Below are 12055 nucleotides of genomic sequence, written 5' to 3' on the forward strand. Positions count from 1 at the left end.
CCTGCGCGGCTGCCACCTCCGGCAGTGCTAGCCCAGCCTGGGGTGGCCTCATCTCCGGGCAGCCCCTGGGGGATCCTGTGCTCTCCTGGGGCTGGGTGCCTGCCACCCCTCTCCTCTCACCACCTTGGGTGCCTGGGGGATGATGAAGGTGAGCCTCTTGGCAGCGGAGTGGAAGCGCCTGGTGCGCAGGGCTTGTCCAGGGCAGTGGGGGAGAGGGCTCGCAGCCGGCTCCAGGAGGGACGTGGGTGTGAGGTGAGCAGCGGCGGCAGAGTCGCATCACCCACAGCGACTGGCTGCCAGACCTCTGGTTCCCACTGTAGGAAGTGTCGGAGGCAGCCCGGTGCAGCCCGGCAGAGGAGCGCGCCTTGGGCTGTCTGGGGTGGCTGTGCTTTCCTCCACTCCTGCCAGGGCTGCAGCTCTCCTGTCATCGCGGGGTCAGTCCTCGGCATTTGAAAAAAAAACCAAACAAACCACAGCACAAGCTGCAGACTTGTAGCCAAGGTTGCTACACTGGGGAAAAAAATAACCAAAGATGTGGGGTTTTTTAAGGTTGTTCAGATTGGCTGTGTGAAAAGCTCCTCCACTCAGTTTATGCTGCGGCTTTGGCTTAAACAGAGTTTGGATTTTGCATCATAGTACATTTGAGCTCCAAGGTCCCCTTCTGTTTTGAACTTCCCAGGTTTGTACACAATCATGGAGTAAAAGTGCTCTGAAGTCAGTCAATCTAGGCTCTTTCTCTAGTGGGACTGTGTTTGTGTTTCCTTGTGTCATTCATGCAACAGAAGTATGTGCTTAGTGTGTAGGAATACTGGTTTTCTCATCAGAGATACGAGTTAAAGATGGGGAACTCGTTTTAATTTGTAGCAATTGTACAGTCATTATCAACAGAAGGGAAAGATCTTGCAATGTGAACATCAAAGGAATCTGACGTTACTTGGAAACAGCATTTGGTACATTGAATCAAATTCTACAACTTGACTTTTAAGGAAAGGCTCAAGAGAAAGCTTTTGCTCCCCCCCACCCCCCCAGCTTCTAAGGATCTTTATTTATCACCCTCAGGGGCATTACAGTGAGTAATTAGATTGGACCAGGAGAACGACTTAATTTTACAAGAAACTCATTAATTCATCCTATTTAAAATCTTCTCATTTCACCCCAAACCCAATTATGCTTGTAGTGGCAATGATCTGGAAAGGCATTGTCTCGTAGGTATTAGGGGGGCCACTGGGACTCCTGCGGTATTCATGTCGGGGAGACAAGGGTGACTCCCTTTCTTTGACTTTTAGGTCAAAAGAACTAGTCGCTGGGACAGCTTGACAATTAGAAAACCCTGATGAGCATTTGGGAGTGAAACAGCTGTACAGTAACAGAGGGGTTCGTGGTGCAGGGCAGAAAGCTCATCAAAAGAGACTATCCAAACAATTGAGTTCTATAATTAACACACAAAAATCTGTTCAGAAATGGTAATAACAGTAAAAGAGAGCTGAGAAGATGCTGCCTACTTATGTGGCAGATGTGGTTTTGTTACAATCTGAGAGAGAAATTCCATCCTCTTAAAGAATAAGAACAACATTAGAGGGGAAAAATAAAAGTAACTTTTTGTTCCTAAGGGTGCGGTTAAAATATGAGCTAAAAATATTTCTAGACAGGGAAGAGCTGTAGAAAAAGTAACCAGTGATGAAAGACATGAAATACACTATCAAAGTATTTTTTCAAGTCTTTAAACACAAATTTCTTTTCTCACTGAAATTTATAAGCCTGACACTGAAATATTTTTTCTTAAATTATTTGCTTTGTCCTTTATTTCACCAAGAATATTATTTTAGGGTTTTTCATTGATGTTGGCTACAATCATTGACTTAAAAAAAGTCTCTCCTCTTCTGTCGTGTGTGGAGGGAGATTTGATTCAAAATTGCATCTCAAGGAATTTTGAAATTTTCATGACTATGTAGCTGATATATTTTTCTGCTTCAAAAAATGGAAAGTATTAAATGCATCGTTTTTGAAATTTCGGCTAACCCACAGGTTTTTAGCTATATTATTCACTCGCCTGTGCTAATAGTAAATGTTCTTAGCGGTGCGCTGGTGCCTTTTGAGAAGGAGGGGTGTCCAGTGGGAGCGTGGTTTGAGTTCGGCTGCTGAGCCTCTCCTGGTTGAGGGCCCTTTCCTTGCAGAACCCATTTGGAGATTGGAGCCCTTAGCATAGTCATCTATAGGGTGACGGCTCTGCAGTCCGGCGTTCCTGTGCCTCTTCAGCGGAGGCCTTGGCAGCAGGTAGAAACTCTTTCTTCTGGCGTTGGTCCGTGGTTGCTGCAGGAGCTTCTGCTCAGAGCTCAGCCAGCTCCGCCTGATCCCGGGGCCTCTTCCCTCCCCGGTTCAGTCCCACTCAGCCTTCTTGTGGGTGAAGAGCAGAGCGCTGCCTCCATGGCACTACCAAAGCCTCGAACTGGAGCTCGCTGAGACTTTTTTTTTTTTTATAAGAGATGCACCGCATTTTTAATGATTTAGGAACTTGTCAACAAAGAGATTGGGATAGTTTCTTTATCCAAGCCTTTGCAAGACATTATGCCTCTTCTTTTTAAAGAACTATTAAGCATCAAGCCTTTCCAAACTATGATGGAAAGATTCATTGCGGTTTCAACAAGGACAAAGCAACAATTTAAGAGCAAGCACTGGGGATTTTTTTTAACAATTTTAAGTTTGAAAAAGTAATTTTTTTAAAGATTCCCCCTCATCAGAAAAAAAACATAGCTTATTTAAAAATAGTTAAAAATTACTTAATATGTATATTTTGTTGTAGCTGTGACTAAAAAGAAGGTGACTAGAACCCCATCCCCTGTAAGTTGAGTTTTTAAATTCTGAAATTGCTGGCTGAAATTTTCTGATAGAAAATTCAGCATTTGGAGAGACGAAGCAAGCAGATTTTCCAGCCCACACATGCATTCATTTTTTTTTGGTGTTTTTGTTTTGTTTTGGTTTTGGGTTTTTTTTTTTTGAGAAAGCCATAAGAGTCTGACAATCAGGTTTTAATGAGAAAATGGAGTTTAAAAAACAGCTTGAGAAAATTTACATCCAGACTTGACTGAAGTTCCACAATTCTTCAGAGCAGTTTTTGCAGTTTTAACATGTATCACTCTGGTAAACTTAAAAAAAAAAAAAAGGCATATAGTGACAACCAGCAATGTTTGACAAATCCTGTCTCACTTTAAGAGAAATAACATAAATTTAAAAGATTTTAACATTTAATATTTAACAAAGATAGCAACATAATTATTTCAAGCTGATGTCCATTTAAAATTGATGTGATTTGTTCTGAGAAAAAACTGTGAGCTTTTTCATACTGAAAATATTTTTGTTGGAGAATCGTTCTTGGATTTAGCGCAGATGATTGTAACCTTGTGTTTGTGGGTGATCTGAATGCGAGACCAGGTTTTTCTTTTTTTTTTTTTTTTTTTTTAAAAAAAAACAAACCCAAAACTAACAAAGAACTAATTAAGTCAAAGCTAAGGAATTGAATTCAAAGTTTGCATTGCACATGTGAACTAATCTTTTTACAATGGTATCTTTCGAAAGCTGTGTCAGAACGCCATTCATGCCGGGTCTCACCCAGCAAATCCTTCCTGGAAAAGCAGCCGCATGAAGATTTGTCATGAGCAAGCAATAAAGACTTTCAGGGAACAGGTTCTGTCCAGGCTTCTTGTTTGCCTACTAAATCATTAACCTTCAAAAAAAGCCCATCCATAGCCTTAACAGGCACTGGTTGTAATAGGTGTGTCAGCAGTACTTTATGCTAAGAACAGCTTTTAGAGGATTAGATTTGAGTTTTTAAGTGATGGTACCATGGAGCTCTTAGGGGCAAAGAACTACTGGTTTAATGCAACACATTCTCTAATGTCGTTTTATGCCACATGCTGAAATGTGGTGAATCTCTGAGCATGCTAAACTGAAGAAAATGTAACTGTTGAGGAGTAGGTGATTTTTGAAGCAAAATGGCTGTGTGTGCTTTAGGAGCAGCCACTGCATTTGGAGAGCTTTCTTCAGGTCTTGAAATATTAATGATCTTGGATTAATATAGTAGAAAACAAAATACAGTGCATGAAATGGGGGGGGTGGGGAATCCTTGAATTACAGACTGTTGACCTTGCAGTACCCACTGTATCCATCTATTCGCTTTTAAACCATTGAGTCTGAAAAGACAGCGAGGAGGAGGAATGGTCGCAAAAATCTTTACTTATTTTACTACCTTTCCAACAGCATGTTATAGCCCAGGCAGGATCTTCAGCCTTGTACTTAGATTTTTTTATTCTCTAAGTATTTTAATACTAGGAAGATGCAAAAGACAGCTCTTCATTTAATAATTTCTGTGAACTGTGATGTTCATATTAACAGCAATGTTAGAGTTTACGTGTTCTATTTTAATAACCTTGAATAACAGAATTCTGTGGATAAGAGCAGTCAGCCTGGTCTCCTCTTGTATTCCGTTTTTCCATGCCTTATCTTTATACATGGCAGCAGGATTCCTTCTGTCAGCGTCTGTCCTGGTCATGTACAGGCTTAGGTGTATTTCTGATCTGAGCTGTGGCAGGGAAAACCGGGAACGGTATCTCAGATCAGAATCTGCCACTTGACTGCTGCTGTTGTTAAACCAGGCACGAGAGGACATGTAGCGATAGTACAACTCACTCGCCAGATATTGCAAATCACATCAAAAAATGAAAGGTAATTTTCCATGGTGGTTTGGTTTTTTTTTTTTTTTTTTTCCTGGGCAATTCACATCACAAGCAGAATAAGGTATTTTACACGAGTTGCCTTTGTGTACTCAGGCTGCCTAGCTGATGGGCTGTGCGCAGTGGGTTTGTATTTGTGCTCGGGGACTAATTGTCTCTGATGTGGGGAGGCTGGGTTTGACCCCCGTGATTCTTCCTGCCAAAGCCGTGGTTTCTGATTTTAATCGAAACCCCAAGGCCGTTTGAAGCATGGCCAAAAAGCACCTTGCAAGTTGAACCTTATCTAATAACGTGATGCATGTAACTCTGGAAGCATAAATCTTAGTCACTTGAGCGATGTGTTCTTATAAGATCCTCTGGTCCAGTGACAGCCGCAGCAAGCAAAAGCAGACCGATCTCCCAGCGCTCCTACAGATGGTGCACGGCACGTTCTAAAGTTAGGACTCATTAAGGAAATTCCATAAATGGCTTTGGATACTAAGAATGAAGTAACTTGCTGTTTTATCAATGTGTTACTAAAATCCCTCTCCATTTCGCATTGGAAGGCTTTGTGAGAGAAAAAGAACGAGAGGCACTAAGGGAAGGGCAAAACAAGGAGTGAGCCCCGGCTGTGCGGGGGGCTGCGGCCCCGTGTTCCGGAGCCTGTGCATAGCAGGGGAACCCTAAAGCTAGCGTAGGTGATAGATGATGAGATGGGAGAGTGAGTCACGCGGTAAATACTGGGAACAACCTTTCCTTTTTACACATTTGCGTGCCTGGGTATTTTCTCTGTTCTCTGTAGCGCTGAAAGCTAGTGGTGATGGTGGGCTTTTATCTCTAGCCAAGGGAGAAATTTCTAGGATGACATACTTGTTAGCCACTATTAAAATGTGTTATTAATGATGCTAATGAGTTTTTTCCAAGTGATGTAAAAGTAGCCATCCGTGTAAGCATTGCATTTATGAAGATGATGTCACTGAAAGCTTGCCAACTGCATGTGGGACCTGGTGGCAGCGGTGCAGTTACAGCTATACCCTGGCTTCGAGAAGCATTGCTGATTTCCTCCCTTGGGGAGAAAGAGCCAAATGAATTCTGCCTTGCCAGGAGGGAGACATGCCATTTCCGGGCATGTTAGGCTGAGGACCTCGCTGCCAATCCCAGTGGGTTCCTGTCCCACTCCCTCTTAAAAATTGGCAGCGTTTGACTGTCAGCTGCCATTCCTTAAGTGGTCATAGAATAAACCAAATGCACCCCTTTTGTTGTGCTCTGCGTGTGTGTGTGTGAATGCAGGTGGACATGGGTTAAGCAACATGCAACTTCACAGTAAGCACAAAGAGGCAGCTGATTTTCTGGCAGTGTCAATAGAACAGTATAATTTTTTTTTTTTTTTTTTTTTACCATCTCCAAGCCAGCTTTTAAAGTGGCTCTTGTTGGAATTAGAAATCAGTATCCCCTGACATAGGATTACTCATTAAGAGTGTGACAATTGTTAATTCTTCACCTGGGGCTAAGAGGACGTCATTAGATCTCTTTGAAATGTCTCCTGCTTTGATTTTGAATAAGTAAGCCAGCAATTTATGATCACAGCCTGGGCAACTAACACTCTCCCTTCCTTTTCCTCCATCTAGCTTGCAAAATCGGATACTACAAGGCGCTCTCGACAGATGTTGCTTGTGCCAAATGCCCGCCTCACAGCTACTCCATCTGGGAAGGCTCTACCTCCTGCACCTGCGATCGGGGCTTTTTCCGAGCTGAAAATGATGCTGCCTCCATGCCCTGCACTCGTAAGTTGGTCCTTCAACAGTCTCTCCCCCGTTTCTTCTCCTGTCTTTCTTTCAATCGTTGCCTGGAGATCTGTGTCTCTTAAGAAGTGTCCTGCTTCTGAGAGCAGCATTCAGTAGCTCTTACAGCCCTTTGCAGATGCAGTTTGCTTGTTGGATCACACTTCTGGGAGAGAAAGCGTTAGCTCTCAGCCCTGAATTCCTAACAGTGACATGGTTGCACTGACCCTTGGGAGCTCACAGTCTAAATAAATCAGGAGACTGGGGAGGAGACAAAGCCACAAAAGAGGAGTGACTTGCACACCTCAGTAACAGAGCTGAAATAAAATACAGGTCTAAGTTCCAGTCTGAGGACCTGTCTCTAGTAGATCGCATGACTCTTCATCTATTTAAATACTGATATTTGTAGAAATTGTGAAGGCTTTTCTCATAATTGTATGGGCTAGGGTAAATACGTAATATTTAATAATCTCATTATATATCTGATTTGCTCAAAATATAGCTGGTGACCCTTAGGAACATAAAAGCATTCCGCGGAAAGGGGTGGTAATAATAAATCTTAAACCTTAATGAAACAAACACCCAAAGTATGGTTTATTTTATCCTTTGTAGATAAATGCATCTAAATCAAATTTGCTTTAGTTCCACCAAAATGCCTTCAGCGGGGAGAGCAAGAGGCATAGTGCACTGAGCACACCCGTGGGGTTGCTGGAACAACTCCTTGTCCTGTATGTTGGTTAATGGCTCACAGAGCCGAAGACCTGGGATTCCAGGCATGCCCTGGTGTTAAATCGTGATCATCTAGTTCTTCAGTTTTCACTTCTATAGGAGCAGAGCAGTTTGAAATTGGTTAATGGTTGGACTAGATGATCTAAAGGTCTTTTCCAATGTAAACGATTCTATGAAACAGTGAGTGAAAGGACTGCATTTTAGCAGGGGATATCCATGTGTGGCTTTCCCTGAAAGCTATTGGAAATGCTTCCAGATTTTAGGAGTTCAGCTGTATATTTATGTAGAGAGTGTGTGTGTCTGTGAGTGAGGGAAGGCCGAGATATTTCTTTTGTAACATTTTAATATAGTCCAAATTCATTTTGGAGAGATGACTCACGTTTATTTAAATCTCAATTTCTCCCTTACAAGGCAGAAACAAAGTATGTCCATAACTAAGCCAGCGCTTATCCCTTCCCCACACCCCCTTGATTCCAGCTCTCCTTCAGTGATCTCCTCCTTTTCAGCTGTGAGTTTTGGTGGGTGGTGGTTAAGCAGGTCTGGGCATAGCCAGGAGCAGCTGCTTTTGCTTAGTAGGAAAGCAGAGAGGTCTGTATATCCCTTGCCAAATGTTGACTGGGGATGGAGTCTAACTGTATTGTGAAACCTTGCTGCAGTGGGTAGGAACATGCTTTTTATAATATAATTTACACTAGGAGATATAAAGCTTGACCATTTTGATAGGAAAAATGTCTTTTTGCAACAATAAAACTATTGTTCAGAAGGTACACCCTAAATAACATTATACCAGCAAAAGTTTCCCATAAAGCCCTGGTCCTAGTGAGTGATATCCTGACCAACTTGAAATGAAATTAGTAATCAACTGGTTGAATTTAAATAGGCATGTGCAGTGAGTGAAGTATGAGGAGAGAGCAAAACACTTCCAGATGGGGGAATTGTGAGCAAATGATATGTATGTTTGCTTGTATTGCAAAATGTACCCCTGCAAGCTTAGCCCTTTTTTGTCAAGTCTTGGGCCTACTTCTGGCACCCTTCCCCATTCCTGTCTTCGGAGGTCAGTCAGAGTTGAAGTCCCTGATCTTGGTCTTTTACCCTGAAAATACGAAGAGGGAAGAAGAGCAGGCAGGGGCCATGGTGCTGGCCTCGGTCTCTGCAGCAGTCTGAGAAGAGTCAGCATGCAGAAGCAAGCCAACACTGCAATCCTGTGGACACCTGGTCTTGGAAAACAGGCCTGCCTCTGGAGGTCCCATTTCATAGCTTTGCATTTTCCTGTAGGTTAAGGGCTTCTTTTTCTGTGATTCAAGGTGAAGGAAGACACAGAGGTTGTTTCTGAGTTGGCTTGTGGGGCAGCTCCGCTCCCCCACGCGCTGCTGTGCTCGCTAATATCCCCTCTTTGAGGTCTGCCTTAGCAGTGTTTTAACATTGCTATGATGGTGGTACCTGCACAGGTGCAAAATGCAGCCCTGCGCGTGTGGTGCACCTCTGCACTGAGGAAGGAGTGGGGTGCCAGGGGCTCCTGGGGGGCCATTTGTTCGCCATGCTCCCCACACCAGGTAGCCTTCTGCCCATGCACTGGAGGCAAGTGACAGAAAGCATTTCAAGGGCCTCTGCTGAAGGAAGCCCCTCCGGAAGAAGCTCTCCGTTTGTCTGCCTTTCCTGACAAGATGTGGAGACAGAAGGGAGTGTAAACATCAAAGGTTCTTTCAGATGGATTCATGGATTCAGACTCTAATCAGTTCTTACCAGTTGGTTAAACCAGGTGACAAACCCAATTCCCTTGTGCTGACAGCCATAATAATCAGGCACCTTCTTTGTTCATTATGCTCTCTTTAACCCTGGTATTCTCATTCAGCCCTGCATTTAGTAATCGCTCAGTGTGACGGTGCACTAATGAAGAAATAAAACACAGTATCTGAGACCCATTCTTCTAGCAAAAAGATAGACCTGCTCCACTGGCTTGTAAAATCAGGTTTCTGTTCACTTGGAGAGCTATTAGACCAGGTGAATAAAAGTAACATTGGGTAATTTGGAGAGAACACCTGGAATGGACTGTGGATTGATCCTTTCTTTATTATTTCTAAACACTTTTTCAGATGAAGAACTTCAGCCTTCTTAGGATGTGTTTTTGTAAAGCTTTGACCCTTGGCTATTGATTTCCTTTAGTAATAAACTGGCTGGCCTCATCACTTATCTTGCCTTCTAGGTTGGGGGAGGAAGACTGTTCTGACTTTCTGTTAGCCTGATTGTGCTAGTGGATGAAAGGGAATTGGAGAATTCCCCTTCCTTTTCCTTTCTCACAATTCCCATGGTAAGTAATAAAAGCAACACCTACTTCCTGATGCACTGGTCAGCAGAGGTGCTCCAGAGTCTTCGCATTCCGTAATGCCACCCTCTGACATCTCCATCTGTTGTTGAGTTGTAAAAACTGTGCCTAACTTTCAAGTACACCGGGTATCCAATTTAAACAGATAACTCAAACTCTAGTTTTAGTATTCTGCTCTATTTTGGCTTTGCTAGAGTGAGTAGTTATGTCTGGCTTAAACCTTTTACAAGTAAGAGCAGAATGTGGAGGGATGTGAGCATAGGAGACGGCGGAGTGGGCTGTGTCAGAAGGCCAGGCGTAGACACCCTGACATACATGTGTTTACTGATGCGTCTTCTCCCTCAAGCTTGCCTCATGGGGATAATCATCAACGTATCTGTCACCACTGAGGAGCAGAGCCGCCCTGCATCTTCTGCTTTGACCTAACTCAGGAACTTAGACTTTCAACTCTGAAGCACTGTGGGCTTGTCAGCTGTGTGCTTGGGCATGGAGATGGTATGCTTGACCTGTAATAGACTTGAGCACTAACTAGGGAAAAAACGGATGCCTTTCCCTTTTGGAAGCATCACAAAAATAATGTTAAGGCAACTATTCAGATCGTGATTATATTTCAGTACTTGCTTAGAGGGTGGGTCTTTCATAAGGTTAGCAATCTAATGGAGAATAAATTGCCTTACCAACACACAAATACACGAGGCTGGAAAACAGTCAGTCTCAATCATGGTCCTCACCCCTGAATTTCCTTCTCTGTAAGGAGGTAACTCTGTGAACTGCAGCCTGGCGCAGGCAGGTGCAGTTCCCACCCAAGTTAATGGGCATTGGTCCTGCGTCCCCATCATTAATGAGTCGGGCTCTCTAACTGTTTCTTAACAAACAATGCTCACATTATGAGTGAGTATGGAATGGTTTTGTATTGTTTATAGTGTCTGTTCGATTCGGATTATTAATGATTTTTAATTGGGAGCCCTTTACAAAAGAGAGGTTACCAGCATAGACTGTCCAGCTTGAAATCTGTCTCAGTAAATGACCCTGAATAATTTAGTCCGTTGTGCCACCCAAACAGTGACTGATTGATTGATATTTTGGCGTGGCCTGAAATATTTCTAAAATGGTTGCATTTAAGACAGTTTATACCGGAGAAGCTTAGAGATAATGAGAGCAAATTTAGTGAGATGCGAGAGAAAAGTGCCTGCTTTAAAAGGGCTTTCTCCAGTTTAGGTTATCAAGAAATCAAAGAGCCTGACTTCAAACAGCAAGCGTCACTTACTTGTCTTTACATTCGCCTCTTCTAATTGAATTTAGTGCACTGCTGTATTTCCTCCAGAAAGTATATTGTTTTTAAATTACCATTTCAGTGCTATTACTCAAGGCTCCTGCTTCTAATGCTTTCTGACAGTTATCAGCATAATGAACCATAATGAAATGATGAGCAATCTACAGTGGAAACTCAATGTGGATTCCACTAGAGCTGTGTGACTGTGTTGTTAAAATTTGAATGCACATTAAAATAACAGTCCTTATTTTGTTTCCAAGGTCAAGGCTTTAAAAAAGGTCTGAAAGGTCTGAACACTTCAATTTTGTAAATGTTGTAAATGTTACAGTCTAATATACGCCCATATCACAATCTTGTGTTGCATTTAATATATCTCAGAGATAAATATTTGACCTGCATTTTCAAAAAAGAGTGAATTTACCTACCTAATAACTGTGCTTGCAAATGAGTAATTACACAGGAGCTGATTATTTGAGGATGTGTTTATTATGATTGCTTAGACTTCTAAATAAACAAATGTGCTCTTTTTCCTTCAACTTAACTTGTGCCTCTTCTAAATTTCCAGACAGACGCCGATTATCACTGTTCTAGCTTTTAGAAGAATAAGAAAGTAGGGTGCAATGCGCGGTCACGCTGGCTAGTGTGTTGTAGGTAGCTTTGCATTGGCTTTGCCGTGCTTCCTTCCCAGGGTTTGCATACTTGTTCTGGCACTGCTTCAGTCTAACCTCTGCTGTTGGAGCCTGTTCTCTATAATATGAAGTATATGCCAATACAGCCTCTGATCTTCAGAAGTTAAATTTATGACATAATAATTCTTCCACGTCTTTATATATGTCCGCACCTTAAGTAAATTATTTTGTTCTTAAAACATCATATAAGGTTGTTCATTATGTAAACGCCAAAATACGTCAAAATGCCTTTTAAGGTGCAGTATGGCAGTTGCAAGAGTAGAGGGAACAGTGGGTAGGCAGTATGGAGAGAATGATTTTTCTTCTCCACATAGGCTGGGAAAGTAGACCATCAGTCGCTGCCAGACTGAGAGAAGGGGTTTGTGAGTGATGGGAATCTCAAAGGAGAAGGCTGTGTGTCCCCTCGTCTGTGGTGACAGGCTGAAGGAATTGAGAAAACGTTGAATAAGGGGAGTGGTTATGGCTGAACAGAAGAGACGGGAGTAATTTGGCAATGTGTGTTTAGACTTAAAATCATCACTCCTTTAAATACAGCAACTGTTTATTAGCTGTCT

General features: G+C 42.6%; 1 protein-coding gene across 4 annotated transcripts in view; it reads left to right on the forward strand.

The window, feature by feature from the left end:
- The window catches only part of EPHA4 (EPH receptor A4), a 101776-nt gene that overhangs the window by 36660 nt on the left and 53061 nt on the right, over window positions 1–12055 (forward strand). For all 4 annotated transcript variants that reach the window (XM_075716369.1, XM_075716370.1, XM_075716371.1 and 1 more), the window contains one exon: window positions 6335–6490. In XM_075716369.1, the coding sequence (XP_075572484.1) occupies window positions 6335–6490 (156 nt within the window). The remainder of the gene's footprint in view (window positions 1–6334; window positions 6491–12055) is intronic.

This window comes from Pelecanus crispus, chromosome 9, assembly GCF_030463565.1.
Source record: "Pelecanus crispus isolate bPelCri1 chromosome 9, bPelCri1.pri, whole genome shotgun sequence".
In the NCBI taxonomy this organism is placed as follows: Eukaryota; Metazoa; Chordata; class Aves; order Pelecaniformes; family Pelecanidae; genus Pelecanus; species Pelecanus crispus.